The following is a 26882-nucleotide window of genomic DNA, read 5'->3' as shown; positions in this document are numbered from 1 at the left end:
GGTAGAGTTGGAGCGGGGCAGTTTCTCTTTGCGAGTTTTCTGCGTTGTGTTCCTGAAACCTGCAAAAAAACACAACTGCAACTCACCTCTCCAATGCCCAAGAGCCGCTCCTGCAGCTCAGGCGGCTGTCTCTCCCCCTCCTGGGTGGAGAGACGTCCCCGTCCGATGTCGGCACCACCCGCCGGTTTTGCATACATCCAGCCCGCTGCTCAGGCGCTAGCGGGCTGGGCTCGGTCGCGGTGTCGGGTTAGCGGACCGCCCGCTAAGCGGTCCTACCGCCTGTTGCTGCCCCGCAATGAGACGTTCCTCCGTCGAGCGGGCAGGTGCAGCGTTTTCCCCCCAGCCCGCTGCTGAAGTGCTGACGGGCTTGGTGCAGTGTCGGGAGCGGGGCGCTGGTTAGCGGTCCTCGCTCTCTCTCTCTCTCTGCACTCGGGCTGCTGCTCTCCTGCACTCGGGCTGCAGCGCACTCCACGCCAACACTGCGTAGTGGGTCCCCTCACCGGCTCCGAATGGTCGGAAGCCTCCGCCCGCCCGCCCGCCTGCCTCACCTGGCCAGTACTCGAGGGCGAGCGAGGACTGAGGGGAACCTCCAACGCAGTGCAAGCGCCGTCTTCCTGCGCTCTCTCTCTCGTTGTCGCCCCTGTGGAGTGTTACCGGCACCGGCACAGCTCCCATCCATGGTCCGCCGTGTGTGCGGTCCTGGTGGCGTCTTCCCCCCCCCTCCCGCGAACGGAAAACTCCTCCCGGAGTCCAAGGGGGCTGCTTGCATGCCCTGCGGGGAACAAGCAGACGCGAAGGGGCTGTTAAAATAAAGGTAAGTACTTACCTAAAGCTTAGTTCTTCTGGTTGTTGCGGGAGCCCTGTCTCCCGCCTGCCGCTGTTGCCTGCTGAAACGTAATGCCGCACGTGCGTCCTGAGGCGGGTTCTTCACGGAATCACTCACGTGACTCCGAAGTAAAATGGCCAATCTTTATGAAAAATTCATAAAATAAATGTGGGCGTTCTAAATGTAAATAGGTTACTTATTTTCGTAGGTGATACGAAGTGAAATGAACTTGGGTTCTATCCTCATTATATTTCTCCAAGGCCGTGTCTGATTCCATCCTCATGAATCTTGCGTGCACCCCGTTTTCTTTTTCACCAAATTTACAAGGTCTTTGGTCAATCAAGGTACCCTTACTTTGTCATCCTAATCTCACTTCCTCACTGGAACACACTGGTTCAGAACTTTAATCAACTGGTCTTTAAAATACTCCCACATGTCAGATGTAGACTTAGTCAATAATAATTGATACCAGTCTACCCTTCCAAGCTCTTGTCTAATAAAGTTGTAGTTTGACTTACTCCAATTTAGCAATTTTTTGCAAGGCCCAATCCTAAAACAAGCCCCAAAAGACTCTTGCACTGAAACACCAGCCACGTGTCCAGGCTCATTTCCCAACACAAGGTCTAGTATCTTCCCTTCTCAGGTTAGACTTTCCACATATTGTTTTAAGAAACACTATTGGATACACCTCATCAATTCTGCCCCATCTAACCCTTGGCACTGAGCAAGTGACAAATATTGGCTTCTTTAGGAGTACTGTGTTTACACTTCTATTGGAAAGATGTTAAGGTTGAAAAAGAAGATTTATGAGGATGTTGCCAGGACATGAGGGGCTGGGCGATAGGGAGAGGTTATTTAACGGAGCGCTGGAGGCTGTGGGGTGATCTTACAGAGGTGTATAAGATCAAGAGGGGAATAGATAGAGTAGATGCACAGAGCATTTTACTCAGAGTTGGGGAGCCTTTGGTTTAAGGTGAGAGGGGAGAAATGTAATAGGAACGTGAGGAGTAACTTTTCACAGAGGGTGTTGGGTGTCGGCAATGAGCTGCCAAATAATGTAGTTGAGACGGGTACTATAACAACATTTGTAAGTCATTTAGACAGGTGTATGAATAGTAAAGGTTTTAGAAGGATATGGGCCAAACGCAGGCAGATGGGACTAGTGTAATCCAAGGTTATAATGGGCAAAATCGGCTGAAAGGCCAGGTTGCATGCTCTATGACTATGACTGAGTTAAAGTCACCCATCAAGATAACGCTGTTGCATTAGCATCTTTTGGAAATCTCTCCACAATCTGCTCCACTATCACCTGCGTGCTATAAGGAAGCCTATAGTACAATCCCATTCAATACTTGCACCTTTCATATTTTTAAGCTCCACCTATATTGCCTCAGTGCACAAACCCTCCAGTGTGTCCTCTCTAAGTGCGGCCGTGACTGGCTCCCTGATTAGCAGCGCAACTCCTCCTTCAGAGGCGACATGTTGGTGCAGCGGGAGAGCTGATGCCTCCCAGCGCCAGAGACCAGAGTTCGATCCTGACTATTGGGGGCTGTCTGTATGGAACTTGTACATTCTCCCTGTGACCACATGGGTTTTCTCTGGGTGCTCCGGTTTCGTCCCACATTCCATAAACGTGCAGGCTTGTTGATTAATTGGCTTCTGTAAATTCCCTCTCATGTGAATGGATGGGAAAGTGGGATAACATAGAACTAGTTCCCCTGGTTTCTTATTGAAAAAGAAACAACCGCATTACTGCTTAAGATAACACAGATGCTAAAATAAATCAGTGGGTCAGGCAGTATCTGTGGAGGAAATGGACAGGTATCGATTTGGTTTGGGACATTCCTTAGGCTAAGAGGGGTCTTGACCTGAAACTATGTCTGTCCATTCCTTCCCCCGATTTAGGGTGGCATAGTGTTGCTGCCTTACAGTGCCTGAGACTCAGGTTTGATCCTAACTACGTGTACATGGTTTCTTGCGTTTTCCCTGTGGCCACGTGGGTTTTCTCTGGGTGCTCCATTTTCCTCCTACACACCAAAGAAATACAGGTTTGTAGGTTAATTTTGCTTCAATAAAAATTGTACATTTTCCTCCAGTGCGTAGGATGGTGCTAGTGTATTGGGATCATTGGTCAGCATGGACTCAATGGGCCTAAGGGTCTGTTTCCACACTGTATCTCTAAACTAAACTAAAGATGAGCCCTGACCCATTGATTTCCTCTGGCACTTTGTGTTTTGCTACATTCCAGCATTTGCTGCCTTGCGTGACTTAGTATTTAAGATATATTTATTGATGATGAGAGATTGATTGTGATGAGCGTGTGTGTTTCAGCATGGATAAGCATCACCTCACCCTCACCGAGTACAGCAAGACCATCAACCACCTGCCGGAGCTGATTGTCTTCGACCACATCATCTTACCTGTTGAATACCTGACCAATCACCTGGAAGTGCGGCTGACCAAGTAATGTTCAACACCCGCTTTGTTTTGTGGCTTCCTCTGTCTTGCTCAAACGTTTAACTGTGCAGGTCGTTAGCACCAGGCTGGGGCCTTGAGTGACCAAGGCCAATGAAGCCTGAAGGAATTTGTTAAGTTATCCTGGGTTTCAGCCCTGCAGGTAGCTGGGCATCTGGACATGCAAAGGCGGGGCTTTGGAGATGTCTCCTCTGATCCATCAACTCACCACAAGAGTGCTGTCTTCCTCTGAAATTCACTTCCGTTGATTTCAATAGAAATTAACTTTTGAAGAGAATCCACAGTGTGGTGGAGGGAATTAGGGGGTCGAGCAGCATCTGTGGGGAGGGAGGGAGGAATGATTTACATTACATGACAAACACTGCATGAGGGTGGCACGGTGGTACAGCGGTAGAGTTGCTGCAGTACCACGCCAGAGACTCAGGTTCGATACTGACCATGGGTGCAGCCTGTACAGAGTTTGTATGTTCTCCCCGTGACCTGCCTTGGTTTTCTCAGGCAGCTCCGGTTTCCTCCCACACTCTAATGATATAGGTTTGTAGGGTAATTCGTTTAATTAAATTGTAAATTGTGCAGGAAAATGTTACAGGGTGTACAGGGTGATCTCTGGTCGCCGCAGTGTCGCTGGGCCAAAGGGCCTGTTTACACACTGTATCTCTAAACTAAATTAAACTAAACGACAGAGTGGAGATAGGACATAAAAAGAGGATTGGTATAAAGAGGAGAGGGGGAGGGGTGAGACAGGAACGAGGGGTGATTGGTGAATTGATAGCAGGTGGTGCCAGGTAAGGGAAGGGAGGTGCATGACAGATGGATTATGTAGGAAGGAACTGCAGATGCTGGTTTACACTGAAGATAGACACAAAATGCTGGAGTAAATCAGCTGGACAGGCAGCATCTCGGGATAGAAGGAATGGGTGATGTTTTGGGTTGAGACCCCTCTTCAGATTGTGGCAGGGGAGAGGGTGTCACAGATATAAGCAAGTGTAAGTGTAAGTAGTAGTTTAGGACTGCTCCCTAGTTGTGCTAGTTGCGCTGATAAAAATGCCCCATCTAAACTAGCACTTAATTGGAGTATTGGCTGATTCTGAACACCGCTCCAGGTAGGATGTCAAGTACTTGAAAAGGAGCAGCAAGGAGAAACTTCAATTTGATGGTGAGTTGGAAATGTTCTTACTGAAACCTGGAAAATTATGAAGACATTTTATAAATATGATCAGTTGGTTCAGCTGACAGAAATGTCCATTATAAGCCAACAAATTGCACTGCAAAACAAACACAAACAAAAACAAACTATATTCTAAGAACTATACTCTGCACTCTGTATCTTCCCCTCGCTTTACCTATTGTACTTGAGTTTAACATGATTGCATTTATGTATAGTATTATCTGATCTGTTTGGATAGCAAGCTGTTCACTAAACATTTATGGTGGCACACTGGCCCAGCTGGTGGAACTGCTCCCTCACAATGCTAGAGAATGGGGTTTGACACTGATCTCTGCCTCCTCCCACACCCAAAAGACATGCAGGTTTGTTGGTTAATCGAAACATTAAACACGACATTCCGTTTGAAGTTTGATCTCTGTGAAGAACCTGCCAGCCCACCACAGTCCACTTAAACCAGTTTCAAGCTATTGAAAGATTAATAACCCTTGACTTTCCAAATTAATTTTATGAGATTCAGGGTTTGGAGTGGAGGGCATGTAGTCTCTCACTCCAACTTCTCATAAAATAAAGATCAAACTTCAAATGGTAAGTTCTTGTTTAATCTTTCTATTTCATTTCATACTCGCGACGAGACTACATGAAGCCTTTGAACCTCAGTAGTTTCATGCAGTCAACTAATCTGTATGTGAACACACTACATAGATAAACCATAAATGGTAGAAAAGGCATAGGCCATTAACACATGATGCTAACTTTACATACATGTAACTGGACCACAGTCCCATTAGCATTGGAATTACAGACAACAGCTCATGTAACACTGTCCAGAATTCTATCTGCAATAGTCCAGACCTGTTAAGCGGTTTATTATAAACTTCCGAAAGTTCGTTCATCTGAGCCTCCTGCCGTTGCACGAATGTGATCAAGAGGAACATCCATTCTATCTTTATAGCTATGAGGAAAGCTTGTCCTTCATCTCGTAATTTCTTAGTAACCTTACTTTACTTTTTCACATAATTAACACCCATAATCTCCGATCTGGTGGGTATGCTGCCAGCTCTAACTTGTACCCAACCGTGCCTGCTCTGCTTTATGAGTTCATTCACATAACGACCGAGTTATTCAGACGGAGATTGTATAAAGATTGAGCTCTTCGTGCTAATATAAGTGTCATAAGCATGACTGACCTATGAGTGGCTGCTCCAACGTTAGGGATGCAGCTGGTGCCAATTTGCTTAAAAATATAATACTGATTACACATTCCACACTACTTTGTATCTAGGTTCATATTAAAGACTTCTTCCATAAACATTGTCACCAGTGGGTGAGAGCCAATCTTTTGTTGTCCCACTCCAAGCACTAGATACCATGATAAGGCACTGCGAGCAGATTTAATTGCGCTATAACTAGCAATGTTACAAAATTTTGAGATTTTAAAAATCAAGTCTGCAATTTATCCCATCAGATAAAGCATAAAAAGAAGTTTAATTTGACACCTAATTCACTTTCATATCTCAAGTATTTAAAAAGTTATGGCCATTTTCATACTTGGAAATTAGCATCTTGTTCCCTATTGATTTTCTATGGACATAACAAAAAAGCTGTGATCGTGAACAGTCAAAAGCCCATAACTTTCTTAAAAATTAAGAGAACTGAATGAAATTTTCAGTTATCATAGATTGAAGCATTCTGAAACAAATATAAATCAATCTTACTTGGATGACCTGAAATTAAAGCATAAAATTAGTTAGTTACCCAATTGGAGCTAATTTCAAACTTCAATTACTAGATCTAAACATCTATCTATTTCTTAATAAATGATTAACATTTTTAAATAGCCTAAGTGTCCAAATAATATTCACAAATAATTCACAATAAAACATGATTTTTAAATCTCATTTACATTAATTTATAGTCCAAATGGAAGGAATTTAGTGTTCAATTGCTGTAAATTAAAGTCAATTTAAATCGGCTTTCTAGTGGGATCCTGTGAACGCGCTGGTTTAGAACGTTCACATTGTGGTGGATTTGTGCCCGCAAATGCCCAGAAAAATACTGTGGGATATAATGGGGCCAAAATGAGCTACTCGCAACTTTAAACTTTGTATAAAGGGATCTTAAGAAGCCCTTTTTAATGTAAAAATAAACAGCCTACCTTCTGTTGTCTGCTGTATGAGACCCTGCCGGTTGCCGGTGGTCGCGGGTTTAGAGGTTAATTTTTAAACTACTACAACATAGAAACATAGAAACATAGAAATTAGGTGCAGGAGTAGGCCATTCGGCCCTTCGAGCCTGCACCGCCATTTAATATGATCATGGCTGATCATCCAACTCAGTATCCCGTACCTGCCTTCTCTCCATACCCTCTGATCCCCTTGGCTACAAGGGCCACATCTAACTCCCTCTTAAATATAGCCAATGAACTGGCCTCAACTACCCTCTGTGGCAGAGAGTTCCAGAGATTCACCACTCTCTGTGTGAAAAAAGTTCTCCTCATCTCGGTTTTAAAGGATTTCCCCCTTATCCTTAAGCTGTGACCCCTTGTCCTGGACTTCCCCAACATCGGGAACAATTTTCCTGCATCTAGCCTGTCCAACCCCTTAAGAATTTTTGTAAGTTTCTATAAGATCCCCTCTCAATCTCCTAAATTCTAGAGAGTATAAACCAAGTCTATCCAGTCTTTCTTCATAAGACAGTCCTGACATCCCAGGAATCAGTCTGGCGAACCTTCTCTGCACTCCCTCTATGGCAATAATGTCCTTCCTCAGATTTGGAGACCAAAACTGCACGCAATACTCCAGGTGTGGTCTCACCAAGACCCTGTACAACTGCAGTAGAACCTCCCTGCTCCTATACTCAAATCCTCTTGCTATGAAAGCCAACATACCATTCGCTTTCTTTACTGCCTGCTGCACCTGCATGCCTACCTTCAATGACTGGTGTACCATGACACCCAGGTCTCGCTGCATCTCCCCCTTTCCCAATCGGCCACCGTTTAGATAATAATCTGCTTTCCCGTTTTTGCCACCAAAATGGATAACCTCACATTTATCCACATTAAACTGCATCTGCCAAACATTTGCCCACTCACCCAGCCTATCCAAGTCACCTTGCAGTCTCCTAGCATCCTCCTCACACCTAACACTGCCCCCCAGCTTAGTGTCATCCGCAAACTTGGAGATATTGCCTTCAATTCCCTCATCCAGATCATTAATATATATTGTAAATAGCTGGGGTCCCAGTACTGAGCCTTGCGGTACCCCACTAGTCACTGCCTGCCATTGTGAAAAGGACCCGTTTACTCCTACTCTTTGCTTCCTGTTTGCCAGCCAGTTCTCTATCCACATCAATACTGAACCCTCAATGCCATACAACAATTATATTAAGCCTTTAAAACTAATAATAGCTCAAGCGATGGAATCTTCCAGTGATTTTCCATTAATAATTAACTAGGCTGAACATCCTCGATTGGAACAGCCTAGTGAAAATCGCGTTTTAAACCCGCCCCCCTCTAAACGACGCCAAACTCGCGCACACACGCAGCGACAGATTTTCAGCGACGCTTCAGGTAGGCTTTGCAACATACCTACTATAACTTAGTCGCTTCTCATAATATCAAACTGAAACCCACACCTCTGCTACTTCTGCTTTAAAGTAGCTCGTATGTATCTCTTCACAAAACTTTTCCCCTGTTTTATTTAGGTAGCATACTGCTTTCTTGTGCCATCTCGCCAAGCTGCAGTGATCATGTCAACTGTCCTGCTGGATAGTCTAATAAACCCGAAGGGTCTCTTTAAATGTGCACATGAATAAATCAATACGATCCTGCAGTGGATGCATTGCACGAGTGATAGGTTGAACTAACCACTGTTTGTGTCTGTGAACACATTTTGGAGCTTCGTTCAGCAAACCTTTTTACAATGGGAACCATGGTTGAGTAGGCCAATTTGGCATTGCTATAATTCCTGGTGCCTCGTCTTGAATTACTTTTTGGAGGCATCTTCCGATAAGGCAGAATGAGGAATTTCTTGACCTGGTGACAGCTTCAATTTTGTACCCACATGACAGATGTACAGCTGCACCCATATTTTCCACATATACACCGTGCCCAAATGGACTTTGCTAATGCATCACATTTTTGAGACTTACAGCTCCCATATGGTTAACATACGCTGCTGCTCTTGTATTGTCCCAATGTAGCCTAATTTGCATATCATGGTCATTCCCACAATACGTTCTCAATACCTGGAATGCTGCTGGCATTTCCAGATAGTTAATGCCATATTTTATGGCCATGTCTCAACTCATTCTCATTCCACCTACAACCACAGCTAGTAGAGGTGCAAGTTACACCATACCCCACTTTGCATTGTTATTGCGGGTTTATGTACAATGAACCCTGTACCCTCATGTGTGCTCAATATCTGGAATTCAGATATCGACTCAGTCGTCAGCCTCATACATCTATCAAAATGTCCCACATTCAATTTTAGGGCAAGAAACTTCTCACGATCCAGCTGTGGCGGGGCATGAATACAATCACCTCCTACAAGGCGAAATCAGGGGGTAGCTCGAATGTCGGCGTAACATCACTCCCTGATGAGCACAATGCTTTTTACGCACCCTTTGATAGGGACAACATTGATGTGCCTTCTCGAGCCCCCATCGCCGTGATGGTATTTCAGTCACAGTCACAGAGGCCGATCAGAAAATCCTTCAAAAGGGTGAACCCTCGAAAAGCACCTGGACGTGATAGTATAACTGGTCGTGTTCTAAAAACCTGTGCGGCCCAACTGGCTGGAGCTTTACGGACATTTTCAACCTCTCACTTCTGAGGTCTGAGGTCCCCACCTGCTGTAAAAGGGCATCAATTATACTGGTGTCCAAGAAGAGCAAGGTGACGTGCCTCAATGACAATCGACCAGTAGCACTAACGTCTGTGGTGATGAAGTGCTTTGAGAGGCTGATCATGGCGCAAATGAATTCCTACCTCGACAAAAACCTGGAACCTCGGCCGTTCGCCTACCGCCACAATAGATCAATGGTGGATGCGATCCCGCTGGCTCTCCACTCAGCTCTGGACCACTTGGACGACAAAAACTCATATGTCAGGCTGTTATTCATTGATTACAGCTCGACATTTAATATAATCATCTCCTCCAAGCTGGTTACCAAACTCGCAGAACTGGGTCTCTGGGCATCCCTCGAATTGGTGGAAAGGTGTCAGCCTCGATACCAATCAGCACGGGAGCACCTCAAGGCTGCGTGCTAAGCACCCTGCTGTACTCACTCTATACTCATGACTACGAACACCATCATCAAGTTCACTGACAATACCATTGCTGTGGGATGTATCACTGATGGGGATGAGTCAGAGTATAGAAGAAAGATCGAGCAACTGTCCATATGGTGCAGCACAATAACCTGACCCTCAACACCAGCAAAACCAAGGAACTGATTGTGGACTTTGGAATGGATACGATGGGGACCCACATTCCCATTTATATCAATGGGTCGATGGTGGAAAGGATCAAGAGCTTCAAATTCCTGGGCGTGCACATCACTGAAGATCTCTCCTGGTCCGAGAACACTGATGCAATTATAAAGAAAGCACATCAGCGCCTCTACTTCCTGAGAAGATTACGGAGAGTTGGTATGTCAAGGAGGACTCTCTCTAACTTCTACAGGTACACAGTAGAGAGCATGCTGACTGGTTGCATCGTGGCTTGGTTCGGCAACTTGTGTGCCCAGGAGCGGAAAAGACTACAAAAAGTAGTGAACACTGCCCAGTCCATCATCGGCTCTGACCTTCCTTCCATCGAGGGGATCTATCACAGTCGCTGCCTCAAAAAGGCTGGCAGCATCATCAAGGACCCACACCATCCTGGCCACAAACTCATCTCCCCGCTACCTTCAGGTGGAAGGTACGGAGCCTGCAACGTCTAGGTTCAGGAATAGCTACTTCCCCACAGCCATCAGGCTATTAAACTCAACTCATACAAAACTCTGAACATTAATAGCCTATTATCTGTTTATTTGCACCTTATCTGTTTATTTAATTATGTGTGTATATATTTATATAATGGTATATGGACACACTGTCTGTATTCATGCCTACTATGTTCTGTTGTGCTGAAGCAAAGCAAGAATTTCATGGTCCTATCTGGGACACATGACAATAAACTCTCTGAATCTTGAATTTTGTATCTTCTATAATGCATGGCCCCATAGCTGGGAAGGCAGCTACCAGCTTGCCTATCACCCTCGCAACCTGTCGTATTGTAGACTTCTCCTGCTTAAGTGAGCCTATTCAGGCATCTCCAAAATTATGTTTCTTATCTGTAGGTAGGGTGACAGACCTATCTGAAGAGTTTATGAAAAGCTTAGATCTGCGATAATTATTGAAAAAAATCATCGGGACTTCTCTTCCTTCAATCCGGGACATTCCATGCAAACATTGCTTGTCCAAGGCCAACAGCATTATAAAAGACCCCACACAGCTCCATCATGGACTGTTCACTCTGCTACCCTCGGGCAAAAGGTATCGCAGTATAAGGAGCAGTATGGCCAGGTTTTGCAACAGCTTCTTCCCCCGAGCCATGAGACTCGTGAATAATGTGCTGCCACTATGATCTATTTTATTCTTTTTATCTATTTTATCTTTTTATCTATTTTATCCTTGTTATTTTATGTTGCACGGTGAGCAAGTTGCAACGAAATGTCGTTCAGACTTGCATTTGTTGGTGTATTTCTGAATGACCATAATGTCTTGATTTATTGATTTGTCGGCTGAAGCCTGGGCTTCCCTGGATGAATAACAAATCTTAGATCTTCTAGGACTGTCTAGGTTGTCATATCTCATCTTTCCTATGATGAGCATGTCAACTGTTTCCCATAACTCTCATGTATTGGTACCGGAAATAATGCATCTTTGAGATCGATTGAGGCTATAAAGCAATTCTCAATAATCAGCAGTTTTGTTGAATGAAAATCCATTCTAAAATGGCTATAATCCAAGTCCATGTTCAGACTGGCCGAATCAAGAATGATTCGATATACTCCATCTTCCTTAGACCTTGTTAAGATATTGGAAATATATTAATCTTGTTCATAGCCAATCTCCTCAATCATGTCCTTTTGTGTAATTTCACTCCCTCTACTCGGGTAGCTATATATTCCTCTTTGGAACGTTTGCACAGGAATTTGGGCTTTTCTTGCAATGGAGGAAACTGGTCAGACAGAACGTCAGATTTATAGCCATTTATGGCTAGTAAAATGAAAGGGCCAGTGGTTGTCTTAACCCACTTTAGAACGGCCTCAATATACCTCCGACTTGAATATCCCCCGTATATTTCATGCAGCTGTAGGAATAACACTCACTTACCGCCACGGGATTAGGTGGTTGATTGATACTGCTGACATTCATTTTTGTTCTGTCCATTCTTTCTGGCTCTGACATTGTGGGCTGTTGGGGTTTAGACTGAGTGAGTGAGCGCTGTGAACCTGCACCTAAAATAGGCTTCAGGTTCTGTCTTTAGTTGTGAAGACTTGGTGCTCTAACCAACCTCAATATAGCCAATCAGAATGTCCCAGATGGTGATGCTAACCTTCGGTACATCACAAGTCTGGCAGTTATCAGGATTGACATACTTTGCAGCATTCTCCTCATTCAGCTGGTGTGAAGTCAGGTATAATGCCACTTGCCAGTTCTGCCTCTACTGGTTCACCTATCCCTGATGGAATGGCAAATTTTGTTCCCGAGTGCTAGAAGATCTTTTATACTTGTGAGCTGAAAGGTATTATCCATTTGTTGAGGGAATTCTCAAACTCCCAGCCTCTGAGCGGGAAATATTCTCAGATATCTGAATTGAACTTCCTGTTGCAATGCACCTCCCCATCATCAGCCTCTCACTCAGTTATTCCACTCTTGTGAGGTAACTGATAACATCAACCTTAGATGAGTGACAGTCAGTTCCACAAAATAGCAGGGGACCGGTGGTCAAATGAGATGGAGGAACTGAGTGAAATCCAGGTTAGCCGGGAAGTGGTGTTAGGAAAATTGAATGGATTAAAGGCCGATAAATCCCCAGGGCCAGATAGGCTGCATCCCAGAGTACTTAAGGAAGTAGCCCCAAAACTCTAGATTGGAGGGTAGCTAATGTAACACCACTTTTTAAAAAGGAAGGGAGAGAGAAAACGGGGAATTACAGACCAGTTAGTCTAACGTCGGCAGTGGGGAAACTGCTAGAATCAGTTATTAAAGATGGGATAGCAGCACATTTGGAAAGTGGTGAAATCATTGGACAAAGTCAGCATGGATTTATGAAGGGTAAATCATGTCTGACGAATCATAGAATTTTTCGAGGATGTAACTAGTAGAGTGGATAAGGGAGAACCAGTGGATGTGTTATGACATGAGGACATGACTTCAGACATGAGGGACAGAAGTTTAGGGGTAACATGAGGGGGGACTTCTTTACTCAGAGAGTGGTAGCGGTGTGGAATGAGCTTCCAGTGGAAGTGGTGGAGGCAGGTTCGTTGGTATCATTTAAAAATAAATTGGATAGGCATATGGATGGGAAGGGAATGGAGGGTTATGGTATGAGTGCAGGCAGGTGGGGCTAAGGGAAAATAATTGTTCGGCACAGACTTGTAGTGCCGAGATGGCCTGTTTCCATGCTGTACTTGTTATATGGTTTATGGTTAAATCTGGACTTTCAGAAGGCTATCGGCAAGGTCCCACATAAGAGATTAGTATACAAACTTAAAGCACACGGTATTGAGGGTTCAGTATTGATGTGGATAGAGAACTGGTTGGCAGACAGGAAGCAAAGAGTAGGAGTAAGCGGGTCCTTTTCACAATGGCAGGCAGTGACTAGTGGGGTACCGCAAGGCTCAGTTCTGGGACCCCAGCTATTTACGATATATATTAATGATTTGGACGAGGGAAAATTTGTGGATGACATGAAGCTGGGGGGCAGTGTTAGCTGTGAGGAGGATGCTAGGAGGCTGCAAGGTGACTTGGATAGGCTGGGTGAGTGGGCAAATGCATGGCAGATGCAGTATAATGTGGATAAATGTGAGGTAATCCACTTTGGTGGCAAAAACAGGAAAGTAGATTATTATCTGAATGGTGGCCGATTAGGAAAAGGGGAGATGCAACGAGACCTGGGTGTCATGGTACACCAGTCAGTAAAAGTAGGCATGCAGGTGCAGCCGGCAGTGAAGAAGGCGAATGGTATGCTAGCATTCATAGCAAAAGGATTTGAGTATAGGAGCAGGGAGGTTCTACTGCAGTTGTACAGGGTCTTGGTGAGACCACACCTGGAGTATTGTGTACAGTTTTGGTCTCCTAATCTGAGGAAATACATTCTTGCCATAGAGGGAGTACAGAGAAGGTTCACCAGACTGATTCCTGGGATGTCAGGGCTTTCATATGAAGAAAGACTGGATAGACTCGGTTTGTACTCGCTAGAATTTCGAAGATTGAGGGGAGATCTTATAGAAACTTACAAAATTCTTAAGGGGATCGACAGGCTAGATGGAGGAAGATTGTTCCCGATGTTGAGGAAGTCCAGAACAAGGGGTCACAGTTTAAGGATAAGGGGGAAATCTTTTAGGACTGAGATGAGGAAAAGTTTTTTCACACAGAGAGTGGTGAATCTCTGGAATTCTCTGCCGCAGAAAGTAGTTGAGGCCAGTTAATTGGCTATATTTAAGAGGGAGTTAGATGTGGCCCTTGTGGCTAAAGGGATCAGGGGGTATGGAGAGAAGACAGGTACAGGATACTGAGTTGGATGATCAGCCATGATCATATTGAATGGTGGTGCAGGCTCGAAGGGCCGAGTGGCCTACTCCTGCACCTATTTTCTATGTTTCTATGTTTCTATGAGGAAGCTGCCAATTAATGACATGTTCACAAACCATATGAGACCAATGTGCAAACATACTTCTCTCCTTCTTCCTATTCCCCCCTTTTAATTGAAGTTCCCCGAGTCTCCCAGTGACATGTGCTTCTGAATGCAGTTCTTAGGGAAAGGGCTCTTCATCTATTCCCTCTCCAGTACTTTGTACAGTAAGGCTGCTCTGTAGCTTTTTGAGAGGTTAGTAGATTTTGCTTACCAAACAGATCAGATAATACTATATATAAATACAATCGTCATACTCAAGGGGAAGTGAAGGGGAAGAAAGTCAGTTGATCCTGACTACAGGTGCTATTTTTATGGAGTTTGTACGTTCTCCCCGTGACTTGCCTGGGTTTTCCCTGGGAGCTCTGATTCCCTCCCACACTCCAAAGGTTTGTAAGTTTATTGGCTTGGTAAAAATTGTAAATTGTCTCTAGTGTGTGTAGCATAGTGTTAGTATGCGGGGATCGCTGGTCGGCACGGACTCGTGGGGCCGAAGGGTCTGTATCTGCGCTGTATCTCTAAACTAAACTAAACTAATTTTCTGTGTACCAGTTGTATGTTGATTCATTTTTACTTATTTCATTGAACCTTTCAGAGCTATTGTGCGAATGGCTGGATATAACCAAGCGACGCAGGAGATTGCTAAGCCATCAGAAGTGCTGTCCAGTGTCAAGGCATTTTTTGCGTTTGTACATTCAGTCGGCCATTACATAAACATCGATGTCAGCAAAATTTGCAAGGACGTGCAATTGCAGCAGTCGCAGGCTGTGGATGCCAATGGAGAAATTACCCTGACGACGGCCTACACCAATTGGTAGGTGGGAAGCTCATCGACACTAAATCACAAGCAATGTTTAAGAAAGAACTGCAAATGCTGGAAAAATCGAAGGTAGATAAAAATGCAGGAGAAACTCAGCGGGTGAGGCAGCATCTATGACGTTCGGTCCGAGACCCTTCTTCAGACTAAATAACAAGCAACATGTGTTACAGAAATGGTCCCATTCCCATGCATCTACCACCAATGTCCCTCTTTTTTTTTTTTTTATTTTATTTTTTTTTTTTATTTTATCAAAAAATGTATTCAATTATTAAAAAATAATATTTACACTACAATAAAACAAGCCAGAACCCACCACCATAAATACAATACAAACATATATCCATACTAAACTATTATACAATTATGATACAATCCTTATTGAGGATACATTCAACACCCTGCGGAGCCCAGCGGTCCCGGAACTCCCTCAGGGTGCCCACAGACAGGGCGTATTCCCTTTCTAATCCCACCCGGGCACGGACGTAACCCCGGAAAAGGGGCAGGCAGCTGGCCCGGGTAGAGCCCTCCGCCGCCTGGCGCCGTGACTCGCGGATGGCCAGCTTGGCCAGGCCCAGGAGCAACCCAACCAGGACATCTTCAGCCCTACCCTCTCCCCTACGCACAGGGTGTCCAAAGATGAGGATGGTGGGTGAAAAATGCAGCCAGAAGGCAAGGAGAAACCATTTGCTTTCTTCACTGCCTGCTGCACCAGCATGCCTACTTTCAAAGACTGGTGTACCATGACACCCAGGTCTCGTTGCATCTCCCCTTTTCCTAATCGGCCACCATTCAGATAATAATGTGTGTGAGCTATAGAGTGAGGTTGAGTAGGCTGTGTCTCTATTACTTGGAGCGCAGGAGGATGAGGGGTAATTTTATAGAGGTATACAAAATCATGAGAGGAATAAATCGGTTTGATGCACAGAATCTCTTGCCCAGAGAAGGAGAATCATGGAGCAGAGGACATAGATTTAAGGTGAAGGGGAAAATATTTAATAGGAATCTGAGGGATACATTTTTCATGCAAAGGAATAGACAATAGGTGCAGGAGTAGGCCATTTGGCCCTTCGAGCCAGCACCACCATTCAGTGTGATCATGGCTGATCATCCACAATCAGTACCCCGTTCCTGCCTTCTCCCCATATCCCCTGACTCCGCTATCTTTAAGACCCCTATCTAGCTCTCTCTTGAAAGTATCCAGATAACCGGGCTCCACCGCCCTCTGAGGCAGACAATTCCACAGACTCACAACTCTCTGTGAGAAAAAGTGTTTCCTCATCTCCATTCTTAAACTGTGACCCCTGGTTCTGGACTCCCCCAAAATCAGGAACAGGTTTCCTGCCTCTAGCGTATCTAAACCCTTAATAATCTTATAAGTTTCAATAAGATATCCTCTCATCCTAAATTCCAGAGTACACAAGCTCAGCCGCTCCATTCTCTCAGCATATGACAGTCTCACCATCCTGGGAATTAACCTTGTGAACCTACGCTGCACTCCCTCAATAGCAAGAATGTCTGTCCTCAAATTTGGGGACCAAAACTGCTCCCATTACTCCAGGTATGGTCTCACTTGGCCACTGTACAACTGCAGAAGATCTCTTTGCTCCTATCCTCAAATCCTCTTGTTATGAAGGCCAACATGCCATTTGCTTTCTTCACTGCCTGATATACCTGCATGCTTACTTTCATTGACTGATGAACAAGGACCCCCAGATCACATTGTACTTCCGCTTTACCTACTTGACACCATTCAGATAATAATCTGCCTTCCTGTTTTTGCTACTGAAGTGGATAACCTCACATTTATCCACATTAAACTGCATCTGCCATTATCTGCCCACTCACCCAACCTGTCCAATTCAACTTGCATTCTCATAGCATCCTCCTCACAGATCACACTGCCACCCAACTTTGTGTCATCTGCAAATTTGCTAATGCTACTTGTAATCACATCTAAATTATTAATATATACATAATAGCTGCGGTCCCAGCACTGAGCCTTGCTGCATCCTTCTAGTCACTGCCTGCTATTCTGAAAAGGACCCGTTAATCCATACTCTTTGTTTCCTGTCTGCCAACCAATTTTCTATTCATGTCAGTACTCTACCCCCAATAGCATGTCCCCTAATTCTGCCCAATAATCTCCTATGTGGGACCTTATCAAATGCTTTCTGAAAGTCCAGGTACACTGCACTCACAAAATTCCAGAAGATCAATCAAACATGATTTCTCCTTTGTATATCCATGCTGACTCGGACCAATTCTAGAAACATAGACAATAGGTGCATGAGGAGGCCATTCGGCCCTTCGAGCCAGCACCGCCATTCATTGTGATTATGGCTGATTGTCCCCAATGCCTGCCTTCTCCACATATCCCTTGATTCCACTAGCCCCTCGAGCTCTATCTAACTCTCTTTTAAATCCATCCAGTAATTTCCCTCTGTGGCAGTGAATTCCACAAATTACTGTTACTGTTACTAGTGATCCTGTTACTGCTATCCAAATGTGTCGCCATTTTATCTTTTATGATTGACTCCAACATCTTTCCCACCACCGACGTCAGGCTAACTGGTCTATAATTTCCTGTTTTCTCTCTCCCACCTTTCTTAAAAAGTGCGCATGACATTAGCCACCCTCTATTCCACAGGAACTGATCCTGAATCAATAGAACATTGGAAAATGATCACCAGTGCATCCACGATTTCTAGACCCACCCACTTCCTTAATTACCCTGGGATGCAAACCATCAGGCCCTGGGGTTTTGTCAAGTCAAGTCAAGCTTATTCGTTACATACACATACGAGATGTGCAGTGAAATTAAAGGTGGCAAGGCTTGCGGATTGTGCAAAAAAAAAAGACAAAACATAAAGGAACAGATTCACATATTACACGGGTTTCGGCCCGAAACGTCACCCATTTCCTTCGCTCCATAGATGCTGCTGCACCTGCTGAGTTTCTCCAGCATTTTTGTGTACCTTCACATATTACATATTTGTGGGAGGAGAAAAAAGAAAAAAACAGTCATTTTAAAGGACACCACACAACCGTCAATTATTACTGTAAAGTTAGTCCCTGGTGAGATAGTAGTCCACAGTCCTTATGGCCTCTGGAAAGAAAGTTCTTCTCATCCTCTCCGTTTTCCCATCATGGCAACGGAGTTGTTTGCCTGACCATAGCAGCTGGAACAGTCCGTTACTGGGTTGGAAGGGGTCCCTCATGTTCTTGTTGGCTCTGGCGTTGCACCTTCTGATGTATAGTTCCTGCAGCCTTCAGTCCCATCAGACTACCCAACACCATTTGGTATGTTAGCATTCATAGCAAAAGGATTTGAGTATAGGAGCAGGGAGGTTCTACTGCAGTTGTACAGGGTCTTGGTGAGACCACACCTGTAGTATTGCGTACAGTTTTGGTCTCCTAATCTGAGAAAATACATTCTTGCCATAGAGAGAGTGCAGAGAAGATTTACCAGACTGATTCCTGGGATGTCAGGACTTTCATATGAAGAAAGACTGGGATGAAGAAAGACCGAGATGAGAAAAACATTTTTCACAATCTCTGGAATTCTCTGCCACAGAAGATAGTCAAGGCCAGTTCATTGGCTATATTTAAGAGGGAGTTAGATATGGCCCTTGTGGCTAAAGGGATCAGGGGGTATGGAGAGAAGGCAGGTACAGGATACTGAGTTGGATGATCAGCCATGATCATATTGAATGGCAGTGCAGGCTTGAATGGCCTACTCCTGCACCTATTTGCTATGCTTCTATTTCCTGCCTAATGTGGATTTCCTTCCGTTCCTTCATCATCCCAGACCTTCAGGAAGATTGTTTGTGTCCTCCTTAATGAAGACGGACCAAAGTACCTGTTCAACTCATCAGCCATTTGCGTGTCCGCATTATAAATTAACCCTTTTCAGTCTGGAAGGGTCCAACTTTGGTATAAACTATTTTTTTCCTGTTCACATACCTAAAGAAGGTTTTATTATCCTCCTTTATATTCTTGGCCAGCTTACCTCCGTACCTCATTTTTATCCCTGTATTGCCTTTTTAGTTATCTCCTCTTTAAACGTTACCCAATCATCTGGCTTCCTGCTCATATTTGCTATGTTTGGAATGTAAGGAACAAGCTGCCAAATGAGGTAGTTGAGGCTGGGACTATCCCAACATTTAAGAAACAGTTAGCCAGCTACATTGATAGGACAGGTTTGGAGGGATATGGGCCTAGCACAGGCAGGTGTGACTAGCATAGCTGGGACATGTTGGCTGGAGTGGGCAAGTTGGCTTGAAGGGCCTGATTCCACACTATATCACTCTATGATACTCTATGACTAGTACTATCCTACACACTGAGGAAAATTTACAATTTTACCAAGCCAGCGGTGAGGCTTTATCAAACCGGTAGTGAGAGTAAACTAGAGCACCCAGAGAAAATCCACATAGGTCATGGGGAGAACATACAAACTCCATATAGACAGCACCCATAGTCAGGATCGAACCCAGGTCTCTGGTGCTGTAGGGGAGCAACTCTACCATTGCACCACCGTGCCACTTCTAAACTAGAGTCATACAGCACATAAACAGGCCCAACTCTTCCATACCAATCTGCAAGTATGCATCAACACTAATCCACCTTACCTGTGCTTGCTCCTTGGCCTTCTCTACCTCAGCAAATGTTTGGACCAATGTTTGTCCAAATACTCCTTCAATGTTGTGACAATCTCTGCCTCCAACACTACTTTTGGCAGTATGCTCCAGATTCCAAACTCCCTCTGGGGAAAAAAGATCTAGCTTCAATCTTCTGTAAACCCCGTCTATGCTCCCATTCTTTTCAAACATTTGTACATATTACATGCCATGATGAAATGAAATGTAATGAGATCTTGCTGCCACTTCACTGCGATTAGTAGTTGTGCAGTTTGAATGGAACATGGAGCATGCATGATACAAAGATACAAGATAGAAAGATACTAATGATTTATTTTGAAAAAGTTTGTTAGTGCTTCACTGAGTTGCAGTGAACTTTTTTGGCTTAGTTCTTCAGTTTTCCCTGTAGACTATTCAGAGATATACAGCTTTGACTCAAGCTGACCAAGATGTCTCCCTGAACAGGTGCCACTTGTCTGCATTTGACCCATATAGGGGATAGTCGTTGTAGCTTTGTGAGCGGAATTTATATCTCACAAGTTTTTTAAAGAGGTGGGCCCAGCTCAGAGAGGTAATTGTTTCTCTCAAGGGCCTTTTTCCATGCCGTATGACATCCCATGCTGTATGACCTTTCCTATCGATATACATGTCCAAATATTTTTAAAATGTCGTTATAGTACCTGCCACACTACCTCTTCTGCACAGAAAGGAAATGCAGATGCTGGTTTAAACTGACGGATACAAAAAGCTAGAATAGCCCAGCGGGTCAGACAGCTACTCTGGAGAAAAGAAATAGGTGACGTTTTTGGTCGAGACCCTTCTTCTCATATTCTCCAGAGATGCTGTCTGACCCGCTGAGTTACTCCAGCATTTTGTGTCTATCTTCACTACTGTCAGCTCACTCCATATACCCACATACCATAAAATGTTGTTCCTCAAATTTCTATTAAATCTTTCCCCTCACTTTAAACCAATGTTGTTTGTTTTTTGATTAGCCTATCCAGGCTAAAAAGCTCTGTGCATTCACACTATATATTCCCCTCATGGTTTTATACGCCTCTGTAAGATCACCCCTCAGCCTCCGGTACTCCAAGGAATATAGTTGTAGCATCATCCTAGCTCAAATGGCACACGATATCACCCAGAATAACTGCTCCTGTCATGTTGGCTATGTAGCTCTAGTGGCAAAATTATATAACTCCAACTCCTTGACATAATTTATCATGATGTTCCTTTCTGAAACTCTTCTTTTTAGGTACTTGGAAAGTCTCCTGAGGCAGACCAGTACTGGGGTCATCATTCACTCCCCTGCTATCAAATCATTTGTGACCATTCCTGTTGAAAACCTGCAGATTTTCAGCGCTGAAGAATATTCCGATGTTTCAGGTTAGTGAACTGATTCAAATAGATACCTGGATATGGCCTATTGACATTTTGCAAACTGCAAACTGACAAAGTCAACACAAATGTTCAGACAGTTGCTAATGCAAGCTGCACTAACTTTCTGCAGGCTTATGTGGATTTGTTTAAAATCAGTTTCAAATGTGTCAATGGTTAATTAAACTTTTCAGTGGCTTTTCATTAGTGGTGTTCTTTAAGATGCAAACACCCATTAAAGGCCTTCCAACATTGTGGGAGGGAATTGTGATTTTGACCTGTACCCTGAATCTGGCTTTCATGTGAGCCCCTGTGGCCCTCTTAGTTACGGCTCAGATTGGGATAGCGAACATGCACCCTGCGCGCAAATTCACCTGGACCATCTCTGGCACCTCTTTTCCCCGTTCTTGATCTATCTGTCTTCATCACCTCCTCTAACTTCATAGACATAGAAAATAGGTGCAGGAGTAGGCTATTCGGTCCTTTGAGCCTGCACCGCCATTCAATATGATCATGGCTGATCATCCAACTAAGTATCCTGTACCTGCCTTCTCTCCATACCACCTGATACCTTTAGCCACAAGGGCCACATCTAACTCCCTCTTAAATATAGCCAATGAACTGGCCTCAACTACCTACTGTGGCAGAGAATTCCAGAGATTCACCACTCTGTGTGAAAACTGTTTTTCTCATCTCGGTCCTAAAAGATTTCCCCCTTATCCTTAAACTGTGACCCCTTGTTCTGGATTTCCCCAACATCGGGAACAATCTTCCTGCATCTAGCCTGTTCAACCCCTTAAGAATTTTGTAAGTTTCAATAAGATCCCCCCTCAATCTTCTAAATTCTAGCGAGTATAAGCCGAGTCTATCCAGTCTTTCTTCATATGAAAGTCCTGACATTCCAGGAATCAGTCTGGTGAACCTTCTCTGTACACCCTCTATGGCAAGAATGTCTTATCCTCAGATAAAGAGACCAAACTGTACGCAATACTCCAGGTGTGGTCTCACCAAAACCAAGTACAACTGCAGTAGAACCTCCCTGCTCCTATACTCAAATCCTTTTGCTATGAATGCTATGAATTCTTCACTGCCTGCTGCACCTGCATGCCTACTTTCAATGACTGGTGTACCATGACACCCAGGTCTCGTTGCATCTCCCCTTTTCCTAATCGGTCACCATTCAGATAATAGTCTACTTTCCTGTTTTTGCCACCAAAGTGGATAACCTCACATTTATCCACATTATACTGCATCTGCCATGCATTTGGCCACTCACGCAGCCTATCCAGGTCACCTTAAAGCCTCCTAGGATCCTCCTCACAGCTAACACTGCCCCCCAGCTTCGTGTCATCCGCAAACTTGGAGATGTTGCATTCAATTCCCTCATCCAAATCATTAATATATATTGTAAATAGCTGAGGTCCCAGCACTGAGCCTTGCGGTACCCCACTAGTCACTGCCTGCCATTCTGTAAAGGACCCGTTTACTCCTACTCTTTGCTTCCTGTCTGCCAGCCAGTTCTCAATCCACATCAATACTGAACCCCCAATACCATGTGCTTTAATTTTGCATACTAATCTCTTGTGTGGGACCTTGTCGAAAGCCTTCTGAAAGTGCAGATATAACACATCCACTGGTTCGCCCTTATCCACTCTACTAGTTACATCCTCGAAAATTCTATACGATTCGTCAGACATGATTTACCTTTCATAAATCCATGCTGACTTTGTCCAATGATTTCACCACTTTCCAAATGTGCTGCTATCCCATCTTTACAAACTGACTCTAGCCGTTTCCCCACTACCGATGTTAGACTAACTGGTCTGTAATTCCCTGTTTTCTCTCTCCCTCACTTTTTGAAACTGCACCTGATGTTCCTGATGTGACATCTACTTGAAACCTACTGACTCCCAGTTATCCAGCCAACCCTTCCTCCCAGCCTACCTTTTGCGAAGACACTATTCCCATCTCCTAATTCCTCCGTCTCCGCTGCATCTGCTCCCAAGATAAGATTCTAGGACATCTGAGATTTCCTCTTAGCTTAGTAAACATGGTTTCCCTCCCGCCCCCTTCAGTTATAGATGATCACTCATCCATCTCCTTTTGTGTCCCGTAGTCCTGCTCTTGCTCCCCTTCCCCCGAGGATGGCACAAATTTAGAGTTCCCCTGGTCCTCACCTTGCACGATTCCCAGCCTCTGCATCCTCGGTCATTTCTGTCGCTTCTAATGGGATCCCACCACTAATCACATTTTCCTTGTCCACCCCTTTCCGCGTTCTGCAGAGGCTGCTCCCTCCGTCTGCACTCATTGGTTCATTCACCCTTCCACACCTAAACCACCGCACCTCTCTGATTCAAGGGACAGGTCTTGCTGCGTAGCTGTGCTACTGAACTTTGCATTGTATGGGGATAACTCAGTTGACCAATTCAACCTCACTGGGTTCATTACTTCATTGAAGGATTAATTCTGTTATTACATTGAAATATTTTCTCTTGATTTCAACCATTGTCCCTTGTTAGAGATGCAGGCGTTGGCGGAACTGATTGGTCCATACGGAATGAAACAGATGAGTGAGCATCTGATGTGGCATGTCACGTCACAGGTGGCCGAGCTGAAGGTGAGCAGTGTCTGTGGTGATGGCCTCCCTCCCCACAATGATATTATAGAATTTATCATTAATTTATCAAGGTAGGCTGATGAAGAAGATTAAGATGAAGGGGATTAGTAGTTGGTTGCATGGATTCAGAACTGGGTTACTGATAAGAGGACAGTGGGTTGTGGTGGAAGGACAATATTCATACTGGAGGTCTGTGACCAGTGGAGTTTCACACGGAACACGGAAGCTTGAGGAGTATAAGGAATGTAAAAAGTATCTTAAGAAAGAAATTAGAAAAGCTAAAAGAAGATATTAGGTTGCTTTGGCAAGTAAGGTGAAAGTAAATCCAAAGGGTGTCTACAGCTATATCAATAGCAAAAGGATAATGAGGGATAAAATTGGTCCATTGGAGAGACAGAGTGGACAGCTATCTGCAAAAGAGCCAAAAGAGATGGGGGAGATATTGAACAATGTATTGTCTTCGGTATTCACCAAGGAGAAGGATATTGAATTATGTGAGGTAAGGGAAACTAGAAGAGTAGCTATGGATACTATGAGTTTAAAAGTAAAAGAAGTACTGACACTTTTGAAAAATATAAAAGTGGATAAGTCTCCAGGTCCTGACAGGATATTCCCTAGGACATTGAGGGAAGTTAGTGTAGAAATAGCCGGGGCTATGACAGAAATATTTCACATGTCATTAGAAATGGGAATAGCCCCCGAGGATTGGCATACTGCGCATGTTGTTCCATTGTTTAAAAAGGGTTCTAAGAGTACACCTAGCAATTATAGACCTGTTAGTTTGACTTCAGTGGTGGGCAAATTAATGGAAAAGATACTTAGAAATAATATATATAAGCATCTGGATAAACAGGGTCTGATTAGGAACAGTCAGCATGGATTTGTGCCTGGAAGGTCATGTTTGACTAATCTTCTTGAATTTTTTGAAGAGGTTACTAGGCCACCGAATTCAAGTGCATTTTCATGCGACTTCAAGCAGGGTGCAGGGCCACCAAATTCGAGTACAGTTTAACAACTCTTCAAGCTGGATCCAAGCCCACCAAATTCAAGTGCAGTTTCATACCACTTTCAGCAGGGTGCAAGGCCACCAAATTCAAGTGCAGATTCATACCATTTCATGCAGGGTGCAACGCCACCAGATTCAAATGCAGTTTCATACCATTTCATGCATGGTGGGATGTTCACATGGGAGGGCTGGTCCCCTGATGCAATATTCCACCTCTCCACCAATTTCAATATTGGTGGCCAGTGGGGAGGGGGGCTTTCTGAAGCGCTGGTATGGGTTCTTGGGGTGGCAGCTCAGTCCCTCAAGCCTGATGTACCAGCAGCTCACTCACGGCTGGTGGGCTAGCAGTTGACTCATGGCTATAAATAATTTGGAACAGTGAATTGGGAAGTTTGAAGATAACACCGAGATTACTGAGGTCGTAGACTGTAAGGAAGGCTGGCATGGTATTGAGCTGGATATGAAGGGTCTCGACCCAAAACGCCAACCATTCCTTCTCTCCAGAGATGCTGCCTGTCCCATTGAGTTACTCCAGCTTTTTGTGTCTATCTTCCGCTGGATATGAATAAGTTACAGAAATGGGTGAAGCAACGGAAGTTGGAGTTTAATCCAAGCATGTTGCAATTTGGGAGGACAAATGTATGGGGAAATGTTTCAATTAAATTCATGACCCTTAACAACATTGATGTACAGGTGGTTCTTGGGTCCAAGTCCATAACTCCTTGAAGGTAGCAACACAAGTTGGTAAAGTGGTAAAGAGGTACACATATGGTATACTTGCTTTCATATGTCAGGGCGTTGAGTATAAAAGTCAGGAAGTAATGATCCGGCTTTATAAGATTTTGGTTAGGCCACATTTGGAGTATTGCATGCAATTCGTGTTGCTCCCTTCCAGGAAGAACATGAATGGGGCAACCTGTAAAGGGTCCAGAAGAGGTTTACCAAATGTTGCCTCATTAAGGGGGTATTAGTTGCAGTAAGAGTTCGGACAGACATGGATTGTTTTCTCTGAAATGCTGGAGGTTGCATGGTGACCTGATAGAAGTATATAACATTATGAGTGGTGTAGATAGGTCTATCCGATCTAGCACTTCGTCTGGCAGCTCATTTATTCCACATACCCCCTAAACATTTGTAAAAAGTTGCAAATCTTTAACCTTTTAAAATCTTTTTCATTTCACCTTAAATGCGTGCCCTCTGGTTTAAGACTCCCTGTTATGAAACAAATATGTGATATGGTCCATGCTCCTCGTGATTTTAAATTCCTAATTAAAATCACCCTCAATCTCCTATGCTCTTCAGCAACATCCTAGTGTATCCAGTCTCTCCTTTTCTGAAGAAGGGTTTTGGATCGAACGTTACCTATTTCCTTCGCTCCATAGATGCTGCGTCACCCGCTGAGTTTCTCCAGCATTTTTGTCTACCTTCTCCTTTTAACTCGTCCTCTAGTCCAAGTAACATCCTCATGAAACTCCTGCACCCTTTCCAGCTTAATGATATCCTTCCTATAGCTGGGTGACCAGAATTACACCAATGACCTGAGCAGTTGTCACATGATATCTCAACTGCCATACTCAGTGCCCCATCCAATCAAGGGAAGCCTTTTTCACTGCCCTGTCTACCTGTATTCACCAATTTCAGCGAACTGTGCACCTACATTACCAAATCACTCTGCTCTACAACACTCTTCCAAGACCATTTACTGTGCAGGTCCTGCCCTGGTCTAACTTACCATAATGCAACACCTTGTACTTCTCCCAGGACGGAGTTTAAATGTAAGAATAGGTGCAGGAAGGAACTACATATGCTGGTTTAAACTGAAGATTGACACCAATTGCTGGACTAACTCAGCATGACAGGCAGCATCCCTGGAGAGAAACTGTGATTGGAAACTAAATATTCCAGGATTTTGTTGCTTCAGGTGTAATAGAATTGGAGGGGCAAGAGGTGGATGTGTTGCATTGCTTATCAGGGAAGATATTACAGCAGTGCTTTGGCAGGATAGATTAGAGGGCTCGTCTAGGGAGGCTATTTGGGTGGAACTG

General features: G+C 44.2%; 1 protein-coding gene across 1 annotated transcript in view; it reads left to right on the top strand.

Annotated features, from left to right (window-relative positions):
• The window catches only part of LOC129714287 (nck-associated protein 1-like), a 204256-nt gene that overhangs the window by 109415 nt on the left and 67959 nt on the right, over positions 1-26882 (top strand). The window contains exons 20-23 of the mRNA XM_055663845.1: positions 3158-3289; positions 14973-15191; positions 21093-21223; positions 23734-23831. Of these exons, the coding sequence (XP_055519820.1) occupies positions 3158-3289; positions 14973-15191; positions 21093-21223; positions 23734-23831 (580 nt within the window). The remainder of the gene's footprint in view (positions 1-3157; positions 3290-14972; positions 15192-21092; positions 21224-23733; positions 23832-26882) is intronic.

This window comes from Leucoraja erinacea, chromosome 38 (genome assembly GCF_028641065.1).
Source record: "Leucoraja erinacea ecotype New England chromosome 38, Leri_hhj_1, whole genome shotgun sequence".
Taxonomy (NCBI): domain Eukaryota; kingdom Metazoa; phylum Chordata; class Chondrichthyes; order Rajiformes; family Rajidae; genus Leucoraja; species Leucoraja erinaceus.
The sequence above is the reverse complement of the archived record's forward strand: the minus strand, read 5'-3'. Positions and strand labels throughout refer to the sequence as shown.